This window comes from Camelus dromedarius, chromosome 9 (assembly GCF_036321535.1).
Source record: "Camelus dromedarius isolate mCamDro1 chromosome 9, mCamDro1.pat, whole genome shotgun sequence".
Classification (NCBI taxonomy): domain Eukaryota; kingdom Metazoa; phylum Chordata; class Mammalia; order Artiodactyla; family Camelidae; genus Camelus; species Camelus dromedarius.
In genome coordinates, this window is record NC_087444.1 from 32,838,244 (window position 1) to 32,861,997 (window position 23,754).

Consider the following 23,754-nt stretch of genomic DNA (forward strand, 5'->3'; position numbering starts at 1 on the left):
TCTAGAGGCTGTTCACAATCTAGAAAATTTAGGGTGAGCCATGGCCTCCTGACCTCTCCTCTGGGCTGGGTAAGGGGCCACATCAGCCACTGATTTGCTGTGTGACCAGGGACAGTACCATCTGTTTCTGGGCTTGTTTATAAATAAAGGCCTTGGACCCATGGCCTGGAGCACCTCTGGGTTTCAGTGTGTGGTGCAGAACTGCCCAGAGGAACAGGGCCAGATGGTCACGGGGAAGAAGGACCCTGCTCCCTCCTCTGGGTTCTGTGGGATCCAGGGTTTGCCTCCACCTATGCACAGTTCCCAGGATCTTGGTTGGGGGTGTGTGTGTGTGCACTGTTGGGGGTGCTTACACAATGGCCCTGGGACACTGCTGAGATCCTAGACCATGTCATTAGCTTTGACAGGAATGGCTCCTTCGAGGTACTCGAGACAGCACTCCCAGCCAGCACTGGTCTCTCCAGATATAGAAAGAACAGGAGCAGGTATGGGGAGGGTGGCACTGTAGGGGTGCACTGTGTCTGTGGGGTACACTGTCTACAAAAGGGTCTGTGTGTACATTTTGTGTCCGTGGGAGAGAGGTTTGGGGCTTCCTATGTGTGATTGTGTGCACGTGTTAATCTTCACTCCTTAGAGTTCTACCAGGACTAAACATCTCTTACTTTATTAGTCATTTTTTTTTATCCTTTCAAAAGCTACTTGCTATTGTCATTTGCTGGGTTTTATTTAGATTACTTATCTTTCTCTTAATTCAAGACGTCTTTGGGGTTTTTATGTTTACTTTTTATTTAAAAAAATTTGGTGGGGGGAGTAGATAATAGGTTTATTTTTTATTTAATTGAGCTACTGGGGATTGAGCCCAGGACCTCATGCACGCTAAGCACACACCCTACCACTGAGCTATTCCATGCCCTCCAAGACCTCTTTATAGATACTACACTTTAATATCACAAATTTTATAAAGGTATTTAAACTTCTTGTGCCTTACCTTTTAATCTTATTTAAGATTATTTAAAACAAAAACAAATATTTAATTTTAAAAAGTCAATTTATCAATATTTTCTCTCATGGTTGGTTCCTAGCTTTCATCTGATGCTTAGCAAGTTTTTCTCCATTCCATGAAAATAAAAAGATCTACTCACCTTTTTTAAGGAAATCTTTATTGTTTCTCCTCTTTACAAAAGTGATGCATGCTTGTTGTCAAAAACAAAAGGGCAATAAATTAATTCAGGTAGAGTATTTTTATGAGTTTTTTAAGAACAAGGTATCTCTCTCTTCTCCCATTTATTTAACTTTCCTTTTGTGGCCCTCAGTGGAGATTTATAATTTCTCCACATAGGTCCTGAATAATTCAGTTTATACCTAGAAAATCTACTTTTCTTGATGCTGTTGGGAATGAGATATTTTCTATTCGTTGTTGACATAAAACATTTATTTTTGGATGTTATATTTAAACTGGTCATCACTCCATGTTTAAAACTGAATAAAATGGAAAAGCTTTGTTTCCTTGTGGAGATTCTGCCATATTCATTTCCCTCTCAGGGTCTTCCACCAGGGTGAATCTGAGGATACTTGATCCAGTTCAGCTTTAGCCTTGACAGTTCTCTACATCCTTCTCATTAGGATTTTCCTTCACTATGGACGCTCTGATGCTGACCAAGTTGGAAGCTAAACCTGAAGGCTTTCCCACACACATTACACACATAGGGTTTCTTCCAAGTATGGACTGTCTGATGTATAATACAATCAGAACTATAGCTGAAGCCTTTGCCACACTCCACACATCTGAAGGGTTTCTCCCCAGTGTGGCTTCTCTGATGCCGAATTAAATGGGCATTAACATGGAAGGCTTTTCCACACTCCTTACATTGAAAGGGTTTCTCTCCAGTATGGATTCTCTGATGTACAATATAGTCAGAACTACAGCTAAATGCTTTCTCACATTCCATACATTTGAAAGGTTTTTCCCCAGTGTGTATTCTCCGATGCCTAGTTAGTTTGGCATTGATGCTGAAGGCTTTCCCACATTCCTTACATTGATAAGGCTTTTCTCCAGTGTGGATTCGGTGATGATCCAGTAGGTTTCTTTTAGAAGTAAAGCATTTCCCACATTCATTACATTCAAAAGGCTTCTCCCCAGTATGAATCCTCTGATGCTGCATTAGTTTTGCATTAACGTTGAAGGCTTTTCCACACTCATTACACTCATAGGGCTTCTCCCCAGTGTGGATTCTCAGGTGCTGCCGAAGCTGGGAGTTACACCTGAAGGCTTTCCCACACTCTTTACACTCATAGGGTTTCTCACCCGTGTGGATTCTCTGGTGCTGGATTAATTTCCCTTTAATACTAAAGGCTTTTCCACATTCAGTACACTTAAAGGGTTTCTCCCCTGTGTGAATTCTTTGATGCTGAATGAGTTTTGCATTATTACTGAAGGCTTTTCCACACTCCTTACATTGATAGGGCCTCTCTCCAGTATGGATGCTCTGATGCTGCCTAAGCTGGGAGCTGCACCTGAAGCCTTTCCCACACTCATTACATTCATAAGGTTTCTCTCCAGTGTGGATTCTCTGATGTTGAATTAACTTTGCATTAACATTGAAAGCTTTCCCACAGTCATTACATTCATAAGGTTTCTCTCCAGTGTGGACTCTCTGGTGTGTGATATATGCAGAACTACAGCTAAAGCCATTCCCACACTCCTTGCACTGATAGGGCTTCTCTCCTGTGTGGATTCGCTGATGCCTACTCAGACTCCCGTTAACGCTGAAGGCTTTCCCACACACCTGACACTGATAGGGCTTCTCCCCACTGTGGATTGTCTGATGTGTGATATAATGGGAACTGTAACTGAAGCTTTTCCCGCACTCCACACATTTGAAGGGCTTCTCCACACTGTGAAGTCTTTGATGCCAAATTAATTTTGCATTAATGCTAAAGGCTTTGCCACACTCCTTACACTGATAGGGCTTCTCCTCAGTGTAGCTATCTTCATCCTGGTTAAGTTGAGCGTTATACCTGAAGGTTTCCACTAATTCTTCACATCTCAAAGGTCTTTCCCTGGAATTAATTATTTCATGCTGAATAAGTTTTGTGTCAAACCTGAAGGCTTCCTCCAATCCTGTATACTCAGGGGGCTGCTCCCCAGGGGAGATGGTATGACACTGATTCAAGTTTGGATTTTGACTAAAGAAACAGTCCTCCATGGGGCTTGTATTGTCTTCCACTGTCCCATCAATGACACTGCTGTTTTCTTTCTTGATACTTCTTACTGAGTGGACTTCCTGCTGTTTCTCTAGAATATAGGTTTCTGAAAAGTCTGTTTCCTGGGAAAAGTCCCTGTGAAGTTCAAATGATGTATTATGTTTTTCTTCGTACATTTCCTCTGTCAAATTATTGTCAGTCTGGATATCAATATCTACTATAAAAAACAGAAAACATAAAATACCATGTAAGAACAATGTTAAAAAAGAAAAAAAAAGAACTGGGTGATAGAAAGAATAAAGGATCACGGCAATCAAGGGGCTCTTTAAAATCACCAGACTAGGTCAAAGAATCTATGGTTCATCCATAAAGTGGAATAACATATGGCTGGTAAAAAATGAAACAAATCTATATGTGCTGACATGAAAAGATGTCAAAGATAAATTGTTCAATGGAAAAACAAGTTGAGAAATGGTATAAGGAGTATCTTTCATTTGTGTAAATGTAAATAAAAAGGGCTGACACACACACACACATATATTTGAATATGCCTAGAAAACTACAGCAAGAATACACAAGAAACTGGCACAGGAAGTTTGGGAAACTTCCCCCCAACTCCCACTTTTTACATTTTATGTGCTGTTTTGAGCATGTATCAATATCATAAATTTTAAAGTAATGATTTAAAAAGATCACCAGTTTCTAAACCAATAACCAATAACAAGAGGGTTATAAGTTATAGCAAAGGAGCAAAATTCTAGGTCTTATCTGCCAGGTCAGCATTCTTCCCATTACACCATACTTTCTAACATTCTGTTAATAAAAATGGAAATTGCTTAAGAAGGAAAAGGCATAGGATCCAACATGTGGCAACATGGAATGGCAGGTGTTAGCAACACCACAAAGTAAAAGGGAATGAATCTTGTTTCCTTTCTGAGAACTTAAACTCTAGCCTTTCCAAAATTCCTCCTTCAACTTCTTTTTTCTCTGCTTCAGAAAGGCTCTGTTTAGCCCATTTGATCTCTCCCATCCCATTTCTTCCTACCCTCTCTGAACACTGTTGCATTCTCCTTGCATTTCCTTCTACCTCTTCTCTCAGTCCTAAAATTGGTCATTCCCTAAAATTCTTTTTATAATCTCATTAGTCTTTCTATAATCCCCATAGTCCCAGTAGGACTACTGATCTGTTCCCAAATTTCTCATAATCGGCACCAAAATGCTGCCTCTATTTTTTCATCTCTCATTTCTCCTCAACCACACATAATATGCTCCCTCAGTATTTCATTATACTCACTCTCAATAGACCCAAATGACCTGGATTTCCCTAGCAACCATTTTCAAAATACTATTGGTCTTTTCTTGATTATAAAAATAATATTCATCTATAGTATCAGAAACTTACAAAGAAGAAAACTCAAATTACCCAAAATATAAAATCTAACAAAAATTACTGCTAATCTTCTGATGTATCTCCTGCCCATCTTCCTAAAATCATACATATATTTTTTTAAAGTAAAAGTTTTTCTTCCTTAATATTCATGATGATCATTTCCCAATGTCTTTACATATTCTATAAAAATATACATTTTAATTGTTAAAGAGTACTCCATCCTGCAGAGGTACCGTAATTTACCATTCTCTCTATCTGAAAATTCAGGTTGTTTCCAATATTTTGTTACTATATAAAATTAAGATGAACTTTTATACATGTGAATCCTCATCTACAATTCTGATTATTTTATTAGGATACAGCCCTAGAAGGGAATATCCAGGTTACCAAGTACAAACTTTTAAAAGGCTCTTGACAAGTATTGTTAAAGTACCTTCTAGGAAGACTACCAATTCACATTCACCTCCAGAAGTCCATTCCTGTTTTGCTGTACTCTCACTATCACTTACTATAAATTCATTGTTCTCAATGTGATAGATGAAACACCTCTCATTGTTTTAATTTGTATTCCACTGGTTTCTACTGAGGGTGAACTTTTTTCATGTTGATTACTATCTGTACTTCTTCTGTGGATCAAACACTTATACACATATATTTTGGGTAAAACTTTTTATGGAAGTAAAACAAACATACATACAGTAAACAGGACAAATCTAAGGTTTACAGCTCAATTCTTTTTTTTTTTTACAAACACCACATTTCTAATTTTGAAGCAGCATCACTGAGGAATAATTGATATATTATGAAAATGTTCAGTGATTTTTAATAAGTTTATACAGTTGTGTAAGGATCACCTCACTCCAGTTTTAGAACACTGCCATCACCCCAAAAAGTTTCCTTGTTCCAGTTGTTTGCTGTTCCCAACCCCCAGCCCCAAGCAATCACTGATCTGCTTTCTGTCACAGTCTATTTTACTTCTCCAAAATAAAACTGGCCTGAACCCACAATGCCAAGATAGTAATCCCAGGTAATCCTTCTCTTCCTAAAGGAAGGTCCGGCAGAACTGTCCTGTCCGACAACCCATGTTACCTAAACCTGTTGCTCCTTCTCTCAACAGTGAATAAATAGGAGAGCTCGCCATCACAGAGCTCGCCACTCAAACAGAGATCGTCAAGGTCCTGCCAAAAATCTCAGAAGCCCCTAAATCAGTTAAGAATTTTGAAGTAAGATCTCAAGAAAACAAGAGAATGCAAAAGCAAGCTTTAACTCAATTTGCAGTTTTCCCAAAGGACAGGAATTTGCAGACTGTTCCAGTACTCAAACATGAATATTCTGGGCCCCCTGGCACAGGGCTTCCCAACCTCAACCATTTAACATTCTTTGCCAATTTTTCTACCCTAGTGACCTTTTTTTTTAAACCAGATCCTATGTTGTGGCAGATGCTACTGGCTGCTTAAACAATATCCATTCTCTCTTCCTTACTAGCACACCTCCATTTTGAGGTAGCAATAAAAACTGCAACTAAGAACTACATTTTCCACCCTCTTTTGCAGTGGGGATGGACATTTGACACAGTTCCAGCAAATGACATTTAAGCAGAAGTCACTGAGTGGGGCATCTGAGATTTTTTTTAAAAAATCAACTCTGCTGACACAGGCCTTATGCCGTATGATTTCCCCATCTGCATGCCTAGAATCCATTTGATTCCTTACCCCAATTAACCTACTCATGCTGAGTAGATGAATGTTTCCATCTTCAGCTGAGATCATGATAGGTTGTTCAAAGACTTCAGGGCTGTCTGCTGCCTACAGAATGAAATCCAGACTTCTGAGACTAAGAATCTCCACAATATTACTTTCTTCCCCTTCTGTCTATCAAGCATGTTAAACTCTCCACTTCTAAAACATGTCTTCCTTGATCAGGGAACAGCTGGTTGAATGATTACAAGGAACAAAAATCCACCGAAACCACCGTTTTCAAAAAGAAGATTCATCAGAAGGATGCAAGAGAATCTAGGGACCCAAAATGCAGGAAGTAAAGCTGGGCCTCATGGAAATGGGAAATCACCAGGCAGCTATTCTGTGTGAGCCAATGAGAACCTCACTACTTCAAGCATGCTCTGGGAACCAGAAGCCTTGGCAGCACCAGAGAACTTAACAGAACTGCAGAATCTCAGCCCTGCCCCAAACTAACTGAATAACAATCTGTGCATCTGCAAGACTCCCAGGAGATGCCCTGGTACGTCTTTTAAGAAGCACCAAACTGACGGCATTATTTCCTCCCTTCCAACTTATTTCCTACAGCGTATTATATACAACTTTCTCCTCAAAAAAAAAAAATTAATGACTAACTGAGCACACACAATAAGCTAGACACTTGGTACATGTTACCTCATTTAATCATCAACCCACAAGACTAGCACTATTATCTCATTTTATTATTATCATTCCATTTTTAAGGGTCAGAACAGTGTCTTTTAGAGAATGCAAATAACTGACCTGCTCAAAGTCACCCAACTAGGAAGTAGCACAGTTGCGACTGGACCTCAGAAAGTCTACTCTAAAGTCTAGGTAAAAAGACTGTTAATTCTTCACCCTTCACATTAAGTGGACAGTGCTTAGAAAATAGCAAGGACCCAAAAAAGTACTGAATCCATTCATTCTGTCTGAGAAAGGCAGAATTCCAAAATTAGGATTAAAAAGAATTAGAATGAAGCATTTGAAAAATGATCTGTTCTTGGAATCAGAAATAAATAGCAAACTATGAAAACAGTCAAAAAGGTCTCAACCATACCTATCTCTAGAATTCATTAAAATTTATTTAAATGTTACTCTCTACAGTTGGCTAACAATGCTAATATGTTGCTAAAGTTGATTTTCTTCCTAAAGAGTTAAACTTTCCAGCATAATGGGCAATCTGTGCCTCCCTTACCAGTCCAGAGGCCCTGGGGGCCTGTGCCTGTTCCAGAGGCCAGTGGAGATGGGCCCCCCAGCTCACCTCCTCCCTCCAGTTGTGAGATCACAGCAGGTTTGAGAAGGGGAAATCCTGTTGTAGGGAAAGGAAATAGGAAAGACAGGTGAATAATCTCCTAAAGATGAGTTCCTAAACCTCTTTTCAGATTGTCTCTGCAATGGGGAGAGAAGGAAAGAGCCCTGGGGGTCCTGTGCCAAAGAACTATGGGAAAGTAGGGGTGGGTGCTGGAAGGTATATGTGCAGGGTAGGGGTGGGAGCCTTGGGAAGACGTGGGAAGAATTGGGAAGGGGCCAGACTGTGAGATTCTGCCCAAAGGGATACCATTCTTTGACCATGGCCTGAAATATTCAAAGTACACTGAGATCCTTGGAAAGACTCAAGAGATGCAGGTAGGGTGAGGGGGAACCTGAGAATAATACTGTGGAATAGGAAGTTACTTTTTTCCACACTGTGTCCAAAACATAGCCTCCTATCAGAGTGAATCAAGAGTACATACCAGTCCCAGCAAAGTCCTATATTGGCCCAAACAGGGCCTGGGGTTCACCCTTCCCAGCAACCCCTGGGTCTAGAGGATTAGGAATCAGCCCTGGGGTTCCCATTCAGTATAGGATTACCAGAGGCCCCACCTGCAATCAGTGGAGGGGGAAGGACGCCAGGAAACCCTAACCGGCAGAGTCTGAATTCCAATGGGAGAGAGGCCTTACCCAGGGAGGCCACATTCCCATAATTCTCCAGCATCACATCCCTGTACAGAGCCCTCTGTGCAGGGGACAGGCCATCCCACTCCGTCTGGGTGAAGTACACAGCCACATCCTCGAAGGTCACCGACTTCTGAAACAATAGGTTCCTGCTGCCCCAGGGCCAATTCCATGGCTCAGGCCCTAAGTGAGGGGCAGAGGGCAGTATAAGGGCTTGGGGAGGGGCTTGTGAAGAGCACAAAATTAATAACAAGGGGAAAGATTTGGAAAAAACACCTGGAAAGTAAACCACGGAATAGCTGACTTCTCTCACAGCAGAGAAACCTCATGCCATATTTCATACTTAGAAAGGATGACATTAGTTGAAAGAAAAAAAAATTCCCATGACTGGGTTCCCCTAATGTCACTGCTTTCTCTCAGTTAGGCCACACCCTCACTGGTGGAAGCAGCTTGGGACCCACCCAAACGCATTCTCACTGCACCCCCTTAAGGTCTTACCTTCTCCATCCAGATCGCCACAGCTTGCCTTCACCCTCAAACTTCAAGCCACCCGCAAAGAACAGCCAGGGCTTCCGTCTCATGCAGCCCCTACCCTGCCTGATCTGTGTCATGAACCCCCTACAAGAGGCTGTGCAGCCCCTGCTCCAGCACCTCCAGCCAAGGAAGTTCAGCGCTGCTCAGATGGGCTGGAGGCCGGTGAGGGGTGGAGGGCGGGGTGAGAGCAGGCAGCCCATTCTGCTTCCAAGTGGCTCTCGTTGGAAACCCAGCATTTTCTGTTACCCTCTCCCATCCAATCCTCATCCTGTCCAACTTCACCCAGGACTTCACCGTCTCTCCAAGGAGGTTCAGAAAGAAGGGAGGTCGGCCATCTTTTCAGCTCCTCCTCTGCACCACTCTGTACGCGCAGGCTCTGCCATCACTGCGTGCGGCCCCCAGGCCCACTCTTCCCCTCTGGACAGCTGCCACCACTGGCTGCTCTTGCTCTGCCCACCTTGGCCTTCTGTAACAACCTTGGGGACACACTGGCAGCAATTTGCCTCTCAGCGCCTCCCTGCCAGGCTTTGTCTTGCTCAATTCTACTGGCCTCCACCCATCAACAATCTAGTCCAACCTGTGGGTGTTTCTGTGACTCACTCACCTTGTGATCCTGGAGGTCAAGTAACATCTCTGCACAAAATTAAATGCCTTCACTTCCATCCACTACCCACCTTTACCCCACAAGGGTACTTCCACCTGAATTCAAACCTCAGTGGTGTCACCCACTACTATCCACTTAGGAAAGAAACCTGAGAATTCATTCCTGACTCTTCCCTCTCCTTTCCCCAACCCCAATCCATTGACTCTCCATCCTCAAAGAATTTTATGTAAGCATTACTTGAATGGGCTCCCCCTCTTTAACAACTACTTGCCTTAATAAAGCTTCCATCAACTAGACCAAAGGGACTCTTTCTGAAGTGGTCACCTTGCTTTCAAATCTCTCCTGAATTACTCCCTACACAGCTGTCATAAATCTGACCACTTTAACTTTGCTGGTTCCACACGTGTCACGAGTCTGAACAGAGTCACACAATGACTGTGTGACCTTGGGCAAGTCACTCAGTCACTCCCCTTTGCCTTTGTTTCTTCTGTGGTAGGATGAACATAACACAGCACCTATCTTAAAGGGCAGCCGTCAGGACTGAATGATCCAAACAAAGCGCTTAGTATGATGCCTGAAGCATAATAAGCATCCAAAGGTGTTACTAGAGTTACTGTGACAATGATTATTCCCAACCTATAGTCCATGGAGGTCCATGGATGAGCATCAGGTGATCCAAGAAGTCTCTGAAATCATACGGAAAATTTTGTTTGCATGTTTATTTTTCTAAGGTAGAGATTCCAGAGCTCTCAACAAAGACCTAAAGGTTGGCCACTGCGTCCCAAGGCCCGAAAACCTCTCCAGGACACAATGAGACATCCTGCCCCACAGCTTCCTCTTTCCCTCCCCTGACCCCACTCCCCTCATCCTCCCTGTCCCCAGAAGCAGAGGCACAGCCATCCTTTATGTGGATCTGGTCCTTCTATTCCTTTTTACCTACACCCCGTCCCTGGAACCCTAGTCCTCGGCTTCCCTCCTCCATTCACGGGCAGCTTAGAGCCCTCTGCTGGGGAGCTCCTGCACCACAGGGGCAAAGCACACTAGTGTGCAGAGGCTACACTTCTGCCTTTCAGGCACACCTTCCTGCTGCATCATCCCTTCACTGTCCTGTCTCTGGCCCCAATCCCTCCACATCACTGCTCTTCCCACAAGCCCCAGTCCAGCAGGCAGAAGCATGGAGGCCCCCTCCAGCTTTCATCACAAGGCTCACCAGCTTCCCTTCTCAGTTTTCTTCAATGAGAAACTGCTCACAGGAAGAGTTGAAGGACCCACAGCTCACCTGGGGCCAGGCTGTTAGGAGCATGGCTGCCATCACCTGGTCTCCCTCTCAGAAAAGGACTGGAGCTGTGGAAGAACAGAGAGACAAGTGTGAGACAAGCCACCCGCACCAGGAAAAACACTGCCCCCATAGATCTGAGACGCACGCAGCCAGCATCCAGACAGAAGTGCAAGCAGGATCTGCCATGGGGAGAAGGGAGCCATCTGTTCCTGAGCTTTACACCCAGGGCTCCTCCCAGCCATGACACTGATGCTCACTGCCAGGAACCCTAGGATTTTACAATTCTGACACCATCATATGCACACAAGGGTGTACATAAAATGGATGCAGAGTCTAAAGAACAATAAAACAAAGACTCATGTAGCAACGATTCAGCTCAAGAAATAGACGTTTCCCAAGACCTTAGACCTATTTCTTTCTCTCAACAAGCATCACCCTCTACTATACTGCAAGAGAAGCCAGGCTGGAGGGGCTACAGCCCCAGCACTGAGGCCTCAGAGTCTGGCTCCAGGGAGACAGTACCTGGAGAAGGGGACAGCTGCTCCCTCCCATCCTGCCTGTTCCCTCAGACAGCTGAGTGTCCTCAAGAGTTCTGATACTTCTGTATAGAGATCACGGGAGGTCAGCTTCCTGCATGGCCCAGGCTTACCTTGAGGAAGTGAGGTACCAGGATGGCTCCTCATACCTTCCAGCCTTCTGATGGCAAAGAAACCAGGGCCTAAGATGCCTGAGAGGGGATCACCATAGCATCCAGGGTGCTGTGACCCAGCACTCTTTGTCCTTTCTATTCAAAATCACATGGATTGGTTACTTTCTGATGCTTGCTCCTCCCAAAGTCAGTCTTCAGATTTTCTATATTCCTAAAATATTGCCTATGTCTTTCAGAGTTTCAACTTCAGTGTAGTTATGGAAAACAATGGCTTATGATTTTTCATTTCCTCCATATCAGGAGCTACTTTGCTTTTCCCACTTTTTTTTTCCTCAAGTTTTTAGTTTTATTAGGTAGAATTGTTACTATTTGACTGCATATATACAATATATTGCATGCAAATACACATATACAGTATACTGTACTTTTTTTACTTTACATGTATGTACTGTTTCTAAAAACAGTTTAGAGCTTTAACATTTTAAACTTTCAGTTATCAAATAAAGCCAATCACAAATAAGAATCACCAGAATGTAATAATACAATCATAAAGGAGTCAAATGTGCTTACACATATTCAAGAAATCAATCGTCTAAGTTATAAATAATAAGTAGTTCATTTGCGTTTTGTTTTTTTTTTTTTTAGATTCCACATATAAGTGATATCAAATGGCATTTTTCTTTCCATTTCTGGCCCACTTCATTTAGAATGATGATCTCCAGGTACATCCATGTTGCTGCAAATGGCATTATTTTACTCTTTTTTATGGCTGAGTAATATTCCATCACACACACGCGCACGCGTGCACACACATATATACACCACATCTTTATCCAGTCACCTGTTGATGGACATTTGGGTTGTTTCCATGTCTTGGCTATTGTAAATAGTGCTGCTGTGAACACTGAGGTGCGTGTGTCTTTCTGAATTATATTTTTCTTTGGGTCCCACTTCTTCTTTTGAATATACGTGCTTTCTACACCTTTTCCCCTTAGTTAATGTTATGGACTGAATGTGTCTGCCCCAAATTCGTATGTTGAAGCCCTAACCTCCAATGTGACTGTATCTGGAGATGCAATCAGTGAGGAGGTAATAAAGTTAAACCAGGTCATAAGGGTGGGGCCCTAATCTGATAGGATTGGCTCCCTAATAAGAAGAGACCCCAGAGCTCTCTCTCTGCCATATGTGGACACAGCGAGAAGACAGCCTCTGCAACCTGAGAAGAGAACCCTCACCAAGACCCAAATTGTCTGGTACTATGATCTTGGACTTCTAGCCTCCAGAACTGTGAGAGAGAAATTTCTGCTGTTTAAGTCAGGCAGTGCATGGTGTTCTGTTATGGCAGCCCAAGCAGACCAATAAAGTTAGGCTGAACTGTGGTTTATCTATGTTAATGTTGTTTTCTTTGACTTTTCAAGAACCAGCTTTTCTATTTATTAAGAACACCACTCTCTTTTCTATTTGTTTTTAATTTAATTTAATTTAATTAAGTTCTGCTTTATTAACATTTCTTTAGCTCTGTTAAGAGACAACTTATGCACCTCTCCAAATCCTCTTGTCCACTCTTAGTCTGGTTCAGAGGCTTTGACCAGCTCTGCACAAGTACAACCTACCAATGCCTCCTCAGGGGTCTACACTACACATGCCTGGCACCTGCCCTGGGGCTTCTCTGTGATGTATGGGACATCTGCAGACACCAGCCGGGCCTGAAGGACAGAAGAGTTAATGCTTGTGAGGCTGCCCTTGACCAACAGGGGACAGAGGTCAACGGATAAACTTTAGTCCATCATGTGGGCAGCCATGAGATTCCAAGGCCCCTCAAAGATCCTGTAAGACAGAATACCAGTCGCCTGTAGAGAGGCAAACCTGACAACGAGTCTTTCTGTGTTTCACTCCCCTTATTTCTCACTTCTGAGACGACATTCCTAAATAAACTGCCTCTGTCCTATGTTCTGCTTTTAGGGGAAGCTAGACTACAAAAGGCTTTTTTCTACCTTCTTAAGGTTGCATGATTTATTCATTTATTTTTATTCTTTCCTATTTGGCAATCAAAACCTTTAAGGCCATAAATGTTTCCTTGAATACGTTATTACCCACATCCCAGAGGCTTTTTATATTTCATGTTTTAATCACTATTTTATAACTCATCAGCAATTGTGTTTTGTCTCTGAACAAAGAATTGTTTAGGACAGTTAGTTGTTAATTTATCCTCTGTCTTTATTGCATGGTGTTTAAATAACCTGATCTATTTACTTCTGCTTTACAGATTGAGAGTAGTAGTTGTTGTTGTTTTTGGTAGCTGCAGTAACCATTTAAACAATATTCTATGAATGCTTAAAAAGAAAACTTATTCTAAGAGGGAAGAACATACAATTCTATTTGAATCTAATAAATCAACTCGACCAATTCTATTACACAGATTTCTCTCTGTAATTCATGATTACTTTTACCTAATTAAACTGAGAGAGCCAAAAAAGAGCGAACTCTCACAAAACACTTAGCCCACATATATCATAGGCAAATCCTTTCAAGTATCTAGGAAATGAATAATTCTAACACCAAACTGTAGCAGAGAACAGAAAAACAAGTTTCCCAGTCCTTTTTCCGATGCCAGCACAATACTTATACAAAAACCGTAGACCAGTCTCATTTATGAATACGGATGCAAAAATCCTAAATATTGAGGAGTATGCCATATTAATACTCCCAGTAGTTCATTAATATGACACATCATGACTAAGAGGGATCATCTCATGAGTGCAAGTTTAATATTAGCATACAGATTAGTATACTTTTCCACATTAATAAATCAAAGAAAGGTAAACATACTCTCAATCTCAGTGGATGCCAAAGATGTTTAATAAAATTCAACATTCATGCCTAAATTTTAAAACTTATACCCAAGAGAAACTCTCATACATAGGAGATGCATACAAAATTATTCATTATCAGCAGGATTTTAACAGCAGAAAACTAGAAACAACACACTTGTCCACTGAGAATACATAAATAAGCTGTCATACAGTTTATATGATAAAACATTCCCAGTAGCAAAAAATAAGCGGCTCACAGCTAGAACACAATATGGATGAATTTAGGAACATAATACCTGAGTTATGCAAGTCTCAGAGGACTAGAGACACCATGATGTCATCTTCATAAAGCTCGAAAAAAATTAATCACATTATTTACAGACACATGTATACGTAATAAAATTATTTTTAAAAATAAATAAGGCTATGAGTAACACAAAATTCAACAGTTACTACCTCCAGGGGTGGGAAAGTGGGAGCCAGGTTGAAGAGGCACACATAGACTGATGCAGCCATGCTGCAATGTTCTTAATGGTGTGGTGTGTTTAACGGGTGCTCATTTTACTACTATGCTTCATAAATGCCATGCTAGATATAATCTTCTGTATACATGAGTGACATTTAAATATGTGTGTGTGTGTGTGTGTGTGTATACACACAGACTTATCTTTATGATATGGAATGATTTCTAAAGTGCAAAAGTTGGGGTGCTACCTTTTGTGTAATAAAAAAAAAGAAATATAATAAAATATACGTGTATCCGGTAATTTGTGCAAAAAGAAATGAAGGATAAACCAGAAACTAAGAAGAATGGTTGCCTCAGGTACGGATGGGAAGTGGGTGAAAAGAACCCAGGAATGGAATCAGGATGGAAGGAAACAGACTGGAAGGGACGATGAGGAAGTGACACTTCTCTGAGTGTGCCTTTTTGTTCAGACTTTCATAACCATAGTAATGTTTCCTATATATATATAAATATATATATATATATATATATATACGGTTGGTTGATTATATATACATATAATTATATGTATATATATATATACATATATCCCGGGATGGGATAGGGGATGAGGACGCAAAAAGGAACACAAAAAACAGCAAATGAACCTAACTATACCACAACTGAATAACATAACCACACTGAAGTGGTGGGAAAGAAATTAACTAAATAACTTTGGAAAATAGTATTTTAACTAAATACTAAAAGGCTAAAAAGACTTGTACCCAAAGATTTCTTGAGGTTGCACAATTTTTAAATTTATTTTCATTCTTTCCTATTAGGCAATTAAAACCTGTAAGGCCACAAATTATCCTTTGAATACACTACTAGCCACATTCCAAAGTTTTTTTTTTAATATTTCATGTTTTCATTACTACTTTATAGTATATTTTTGGTAAACTTGCTTTCATGAGGGTATGAATGAGCAATTCTGTAACTATTTTATGTATATTCTAGGACTGAACACGTCAGTATACTCTACATTGCATTAATTATTCTCAGGTCACTGTCATCCCACAGCCCAAGAGAAATTAAGCCGGGTTACCTTTTGGAACCGACACCACTCCAGAAGACAGTGGCCTCCAAAAGCCGGACTTCTGCTCTCGGACGTCCTGGTGTGGCTCTGCTTTTTCTGCTTCCCCACTGACTCTGACTCACGACCCTGTGTTAGACGCCAGGGAGCATACAATCCATACTTGAAATGCATTCAGATAGAAGACCCTGCACGACTTTAACATGTCAAAAGACCTGATACCACTTCAGGCCGCTTCACGCCTGCAATAATGCACCCTGTGGCTGCTCCAACACATCTTTCCAAAAGGCCAGCAGCATTTTCCCCAAAGTGCTAAATTCTCGGGTCTTCGTGGCTGTGACAATAACCCACGCTTCACCTTCCACGGGATGGGACGGAACGTAATTGGCCACCAAATACAAAGTGGAAGTAGAAGAGGGGCGGAACAGGCCCCCAGGTACCGGAGACCCAGCTCCACCCAGGGTGGAGAAGCAACATAACAGCACCCACAAACTCGGAGTCAGGCACCTCCCCCGCCTCCCGCAGCCCCACACTCACCTCCGCAGCAGGCGGCTCTGAGGCACGGCCGGAAGTGCATCACCAGGCTGCGACCGAGCCTCTCTAGGAGCAGCGACGCTCCCTCTCGTTGGTGCTCTGGCCTAGCCCCCTGCAGCCCAAGCCCAGTTGTTTCCGAGCCTCCAACTTGTCTCTTCTTCGTCTCCTGTGGTTCTCATTCAGAAAGCAATTGCTCCTCGCAGTGGGCTGGGAAGGCAAGAATGAGAGGCGAGCGCTGGTCCAAACCTGGGGGGTGGCGCCGGGGCTCTGTATCTTAGTAGATCTGCAGGTATTGCCAGATCTGGGAGTCTCCGGACTGGACCCGTGGATCGCACGCTGTCAAACTCAAGGTCCCCTTTCCGGAACAAATATTTCCTAATGACCACCATACTCCCCTGTCATGAAACTCATAGATAACGGCATAGAAGATCACAGGCAATATAAACAGCCTGTATTTTAAAAATTAATGTTATGTAATAACATTTATGTGGGAAAAGAGAAATAAAAGGAAAATAATTTATAATTTAAAAAATATATATCTCAGAATGTAACTGTTTGGTTATGACTATTGTAGGAGACGTAATAAATTGATCAGATAATTTGCCTCCTCACATAAAATGTGCCTGAATGCCACAGCCACAATGCTTGTATCTTACATTGGTGTTTCAAAATCATAAGGTGTGATCCATAGTGGTGATCCCTTTTTGGTAAAGTTCTGAATGAAACATTGTACAATCTTCTCTTCATTATACAGTAGTTATCTTTCTGGAGAATCAGCTATGTTAAAACTGTGCAAAAACACACTGTGTTTATCTGGGGGAAAAAAATGCTCTAGATTCAGGTAATTTCTAAACAGTTTTTACCCACATAAATGTCCAGCAAGACATGAAAGTCTGTGAAAACTTTTTGATAGGTGGGTCCAACCTGTGCATTGCAGGATTTTTGTGGCCCTCCTGGCTTCCATCCAACATCACCAAATCTTGTGACAAAAAAGTCCCTGTAAAATTCCAAAATGAAGCCTGGGGGAGGGGAACAGCACTAAAAGCCCCTGGATTAACCACTCTTAGTTCCCTCCCAACCCTGACAGTGCAGGCCTTTCACCTTTCAGCTCTGATGCCTCCAGTGTGGCTACACTGGAAGGTAGTCAGCCCTCCCTCATCTCTCCAGCCTCTCAGCATTCTAATTCTCTCCCCTTCAGCTAGAGCACAAGGCCCAGCACAAAGGAGGCATGCAATAAACATTGGTTGTTGACATGTCCAAGGGCTTCAGCCCCAACTCCTGGTAGAACCTTTCTTTATTTCAGTGCCACTGAGGGTAGGATATGTCTTATGCCTGAGATCATGACACTAACCAGGAGCTCTTCTCTGCTTCGTCTCTTCCCTGATCATCACTGTTGCCCAAAATGAGCATTCAGATAGGAAAGTGGTCCCATGATTGGTCAGAATGATAGCTGGGGATTACACTGCTCTTGGAAAGAAGTGCTGTTTCCACTTCTTCCTAAGCCCAGAAAGCAGACCTTTAGCTAGGAACGAGGTCTTGTCTAAAGAAATAAAAAAGAACTAGATCACAGTGTTACAGAAATGATGGCCTCAAATGTTTTACAGATAAGAAAGTAAGGCCTCCTAAATTATCATGAAGCTCCGACTCCTAACAGTGCTGGGACAGGTGCATGACAAGTTACTAAAGCTCTACAGAAGGCCTGGAGAGGCAAAGACCACACTCCTTGTCTTCCAACCCCTGTTTTCCCCTTCTTATATGTAACAGAATCTCTAGCAAGGCAAAGACAGTCCAGAAAAAAAATAACACTTTCTAGCACCCTTTACAACAAAGTGTGGACATGTGACTAACTTCTGGCAAATAGGCTTTAGGAAAAAGCAATGCTATGCCCTTAAAGAGAAGGAGCACACCCTCCCTAGTCCCTCAACCAGGGAATGCTGCCAGGGGTGTGAGCATCTTGGACCATGTGGATGAGGATGTGGCCCCTGAGGATGAGAGAGCAGCCAGAAGGGAGAGTCATGGAGCTGCTATATCAGCCCTAGCAGCCCATATCCTAACTAATCCCCTTGGAAATGACGGATGGTGGAAAAATCACACAAAGTAATGGTTAAAAACTTAAGCTGGCTCTCATAGTTCAATGTTCTGGAAGTCCATCTCTATGCTGGGCCTATAGCCATGTTCCTTCCTACTCAGCTCTAAGGCTTCTTCTGTACCCTTTGTCCCTGCATTCCCAGGGCTTCCATAAGACCTTTCCTCTCTGTCCACTAGGGGAAATTGACAATCTTCTTGCATTAAAAAAATCTCTTTTGGTGTTTCCAGTTTCAAGATGACAGAGTAAAGATGGTTCTGCCTGTGTCTCCTCTTGAAAAGTGTGGGAAAACAATAAAAGTCTGGTTGGGGTTCATTCCAGGTGTTCAAGGATGTTTCAATAATATAAAAATCTTCCTTATTTATTGACATTGTGAATTAAATTAATAAATCATTCAACTTACTATGTGGAGAAATATACTAGGGTACAGAGAGATCTTATTCAAAAAAGCAATGAAACAGCCGAAAATATTTAGGAATAAATTTAACAATACATGTTTAAGACATAGATGAAGAAAACTTTAAATACTCGGGGACTAAACTAGCAACAAAAAATACTTGTACAAATGGAAAGGAACAGGTGATTTTTCAATAGGAAGGGCTTCCATCTTGACTTAATCTCTAAGGCCAATTTCAAACAATTTTGAAAAAGGAGAATAAAGTAGGAGGAATTGGTCTACTCAAATGAAACCCCAGTAGGATTTGTTTTGGCTTTGTGAAAATGATTCTGAAGTTTATCTAGGGAAAAAATAGATATTTACAAGGTACTACTAAAATATAAGAATGCAAAAGGATTGAAAATTAAAGAATGAAAAAGAGATATGTCATATAAGTACTCAGCTAAACGAAAAATGGCATAGCAACATTAGTATCTTATAGCAACCACTTTAAGACACAAATATTAGGCAGAGTTCTCTTTCAGGCAATGTAGTAAATGCTGAAAAACAGTATCTAGAAATTTAGGATAAGATATAATTTACAACATCATTTTAAACACTTACAGCATAGGAAAGTATACCCAGGTGTCAAAAATGAAAAGGAACTTAGTGCTGTCTAGTCAGTAAGTTCAAATCACTTACCAGCTAGCTGTTGCAGTATTTGATTTAGTGGGAATGAAACTGAGGAGCCCTGGTTCCTTCACTGATCAGCGATGAGACACTGGGCAATCACTTAGCATTTCTGAAATTCCAATCATTCATCTGAAAAGTAGGGTAATAGTATGTAGTTGTTGTAAATACCATATATTGTTTTACTTAAAATACATACAATAGGACATGGGATTCGGTGATTGCTCAATTAATATTAACCTTTTTCCTCCTCCACCTTAATTGTGGGTCCAACCATCCTTATATATTTTTCAATAAAGGAATAACTAATCAATGCATAAGTTTGTAACTATGACACTATAGCAACAAGGGGAAAGAGGCTGCAGTGCCAAACTCTTTCAGAAGTTTGTTTTGCCTGACTTCACTAAAACTTGCTGACAACAACCAACTTCAGAAGTTTCTTCCACAGTGAAAGAAAACCCAATCCACTCTTTCTGAAAAGAGGTTTACACTGGGAGGGTAGCAAGTTATGACAGAGTATGAATGAGAAGTTGCCTGTCTCAAAATGAATACAACATATCCTCTTTCTCACATTTTTTCCACTAATAGAAGAATCCTGAGTAGTATTCTCCATGTAGCACAATCAGGTATCAGATATTTCCTCCTAACTTGAAGGATGTTGGCTCCCAGAATACCAGTAATACTGGGTCTCAAACTCACAGCTCTCCCAAAGGGGTCCAATTATGAGCTCTGATGCTGAAGTCTACTAGAAGGAAAGGAAAGAATCTCATCCCTACACTGTCATAAAGAGCCTTCCAAAAGAGTGCTATCTATAGGGGATTACAACTATTCAGCACAAAGAAGTCAAAAGTCTCAGGAAATTAGCAGAATCCATTGCAACGTGCATTCACGGACGAACTACAGCGGAGAAAAGTAGGTAAAGTGTGGTGCTGTCCGAGGTGCTGACCCTGCCTCAGCGTATTTCGGAGCTCTCCAACGTTCTGAGTCTGAACTTAAAAGCTTTGTTCTCCAGCCTGCCCACAGCCCCCTCTGAATGGGTTTAAACACTTGTCTCATTCTATTTCTTATTTTGAATTCAGCTGGCCAGAACCTGACACATATCGCCTAGTGCCCCAACTCTAGCTTGCTTCTGCCTATAACTTTGCCTCAAAATCTATAGAATTCCAAAGATGAGAATTTATTGTGGACCCAAATGACCAAGGTGGCTCTTCTGGGGATTTTTCTTACATCTTAAAGATCTCTATAATTATGAGTTATTTGTCTTTGAAAAGTTAAAAAGACAAGGACTACAAATTTTTCTTGTTGGTAAAAGTAAATTACCCCAATACAATTTAAACATAATAAAACTACACAACTTAAACATAGTTTAAACATAATAAACGTGTAATAAAACTGGAAACTCTAAATGTTCTAATTGCTTTACTCAGCCACTTCAAACTCTTCCTGAACGAGTTACCTTGCATGCAAGTGTTCTGATTTTTCATCTGAATGGCAATTTATGAGGTCATAAACCTTTCATATTTATTATGTAATTGTTTCTTCACATCATCCTGAAGAAGGCATAGAAGGTATTTTTTTATTGAAGTATAGCTGATTTACCATGTTATGTTAGTTTCTGGTGTATAGCATAGTAATTCAGTCATATATATATATATGTATATATATACATATATACATATATGTACATACATACACATATATACATATATATGTATATATACATATATATACATACATATATGTATATACATACATATATATTCTTTCATATTTTTTCCCATTATAGGTTATTACAAGATATTGAATATAGTTCCCTGTGGTATACCATAGGACCTTGTTGTTTATCTATCTTGTATATAGTAGTTTATATCTGTTAATCCCAAACTCCTAATTTATCCCTCCCCACCTTTGCCTTTTGGTAACCATGTTTGTTTTCTGTGAGTCTGCTGCTGTTTTGTAAACAAGTTCATTTGTCTCATTTTTAAGATTCCACATATAAGTGATATCATATGATATTTGTCTTTCTTACTTCACTCAGTATGATACTCTCTAGATCCATCCATGTTGCTGAAAGTTGGCATTATTCTTTTTAATGGCTGAGTAGTATTCCATTGTACATGTGGTATATATCACAACTTCTTTATCCAAATACGTTGATGGACATTTAGGTTGCTTCCATGTCTTGGCTATTGTAAATAGTGCCACTATGAATGCTGGGGTGTACGTATCTTTTTGAATTAAAAGTTTTCTCTGGATACATACCCAGGAGTGGGTTTGCTGGATCATATGGTAACTGTTTTTAGTTTTTGAAAGAATCTCCATACTGTTTTCCATAACAGCTACCCCAAACTACATTCCCACCAACAACGTAGGAGGGTTCCCTTTTCTCCATGCCCTTTCCAGCATTTATCATTTGTGAACTTTTTAATGGTGGCCATTCTAACCAGTGTGAGGTGATACCTCATTATGTTTAAGTCTTTTAGCCATTCTGAGTTTAGCAGAAGGCATTATTATAGCCATTTTATAGATAAGGAAAAACAAAACTTCCAGGTTACAGCCTTTCTAAAACATAGTGTACGGTGGAAGAGAAAAGCTTTAAGTAACTAGCACCTGAATAGTGCTATGCAAGGTGAGTTCTGAGTTCCACAGAAATATCCACCACAACTACAGCTGAAAACACAAGTGTCACAAAAGTACGTTATATGGGTACTGAAGTCATCTGCTATATTTTACCATCAATCTGATGGGTTTCATTATCCAAACTGTAAAACAAGGGTAAACATAGTGCCAATCTCAGAGTTATGAAAATTTAAATTTACTGAGCACAGCCAGCCATCCACCAACATTCTTTTTCCATTTTCCAAAGCTTTTAGACATTTAGAAACAGATGGCAGTGATGAACTACAGCTGAAGGAGTTAGTTGCCCACTCAAAACATCTCTTCCCCTCCTCCTCAGAAGCAGAATCCTCAACTTATTTGATGTAGCACACTGCCACCCAACTAAGACACTTCCCAGTGACCTTAGTCAGCAGCCTGGCATAGCCATGTGGCTAAATTCTTAACAAAATTATTTAATCAGCTAATTCTTAACACAGTTATTTAATTTGCTAATTCTTAACAGAATTATTTAAGTAGGAGTGTTCCGTGGTACTTACCAAAAGTCTTCTTAAAAGCAAACTGGTGAGCCTTTCTCCCCTTCTCCATCCTGCTGGAGATGGAACAAGCACTTAATGGTATTCTAGCAGACACCTTGGACCATTAGGATAATGACCCCACTGAGGATAGCCAAATGGTAATTTAGAACAAGACTGGGTCCATGCTGACATTGTACAACTTGCCTTGCCAGTTCTAGGATCTCTTTTGTGAGAGAAATAAATTTCTATCTTATATTAGGGCCTGTTTTGGGTTTTTCTCTTTTATACAGATCAATATAATTACTGTTAGAAGACTGAATAGCCACTCAAAGATATCAGGTCCTAATCCCTGTAAACTGTGAATGCTGCCTTAGATGACAAAGTTTTTGCAGGTGTGATTAAGGGTTTTGAGATTAGATTATTCTGGATTATCTGGGTGGGCCCTAAATGTCATCACAAACATCCTTATGAGAGCAGAGGGGGGTTAGATATATAGAGAAGGTAATGTGAAGACAGAAGAGACAGGAATGATGTTGCTGAACTAAGGAATGCTACCAGCCATCATAAGCTGGAAGAAACAAGGCAGATCCTGCCCTAGAGCCTCCTGAGGGAGTACAGCCCCATCAACACCTTGAATTCAGCCCAGGGAAACTTATTTCATATTTCTCCAGAACTGAGAGAATAGATTTCTATTGTTTTACACCACTAAGCTTGTAATAATTTGTCAGTCAAAGGAAACTCATACATTAACCATAAATGATAAAAGGACAATTACTCAGATGGAAGGGGATTCCTGACAGTGGCAATGGGGTCAGGGACCAGTAATCCCACTCCTGGGCATATATCCAAAGGGAACTCTAATTCGAAGATACATGCACCCCAAAGTTCATAGCAGCACTATTTACAATAGCCAAGACATGGAAACAACCTAAAAGTTCATCGACAGATGACTGGATAAAGCAGCTGTGGTATATTTATACAATGGAATACTACTCAGCCATAAAAAAGAATAAAACAATGCCATTTGCAGCAACATGGATGGACCGAGGGCTCATCATTCTAAGTGAAGTAAGCCAGAAAGAGAAAGAAAAATACCATATGATATCACTCATATGTGGAATCTTAAAAAAGAAAAAGAAGAAGAAAAAAGAAGACACTAATGAGCTCATGTACAAAACAGAAACAGACTCACAGACACAGTAAACAATTTTATGGTTACTGGGGGAAAGAGGGGTGGGAAGAGATAAATTTG

The 23,754-nt window shown here is 40.9% G+C and overlaps 1 protein-coding gene across 12 annotated transcripts; it reads right to left on the reverse strand.

Annotated features, from left to right (window-relative positions):
- Window positions 1–1,138: 1,138 nt before the first annotated feature.
- On the reverse strand, window positions 1,139–23,749 carry ZNF23 (zinc finger protein 23). 12 transcript variants are annotated; one of them, XM_064488988.1, is made up of 8 exons: window positions 22,524–23,749; window positions 19,381–19,500; window positions 16,220–16,423; window positions 15,695–15,811; window positions 10,040–10,747; window positions 8,272–8,448; window positions 7,526–7,639; window positions 1,139–3,421 (listed from the first exon to the last, which is right to left on the reverse strand). In XM_064488988.1, exons 5-8 carry the CDS (start codon window positions 10,068–10,070, stop codon window positions 1,620–1,622), a joined length of 2,124 nt encoding a protein of 707 aa, XP_064345058.1. In that variant the 5' UTR covers window positions 10,071–10,747; window positions 15,695–15,811; window positions 16,220–16,423; window positions 19,381–19,500; window positions 22,524–23,749; the 3' UTR covers window positions 1,139–1,619. The 12 variants fall into 12 exon arrangements, with proteins under 12 accessions (XP_064345058.1, XP_064345059.1, XP_064345060.1 ...); XM_064488989.1 differs by lacking the exon at window positions 22,524–23,749 and having other exon boundaries at window positions 10,040–10,089; window positions 10,683–10,747; window positions 19,381–20,996; XM_064488990.1 differs by lacking the exon at window positions 22,524–23,749 and having other exon boundaries at window positions 1,139–3,418; window positions 19,381–21,000.
- Between the last annotated feature and the right edge of the window lie 5 nt (window positions 23,750–23,754).

Bases quoted from the DNA above. Each gene is read 5' to 3' on its own strand.
- ZNF23 (XM_064488988.1), bottom strand. From the start codon at position 10,070: ATGCTCATCCATGGACCTCCATGGACTATAG. The intron at 7,640-8,271 runs GTAAGGCCTCTC...TCCCTACAACAG, and splicing joins TGGGAATGTGGCCTCCCTGG to GATTTCCCCTTCTCAAACCT. The intron at 3,422-7,525 runs GTAAGGGAGGCA...TGTTTTTTATAG, and splicing joins CCCCCAGGGCCTCTGGACTG to TAGATATTGATATCCAGACT.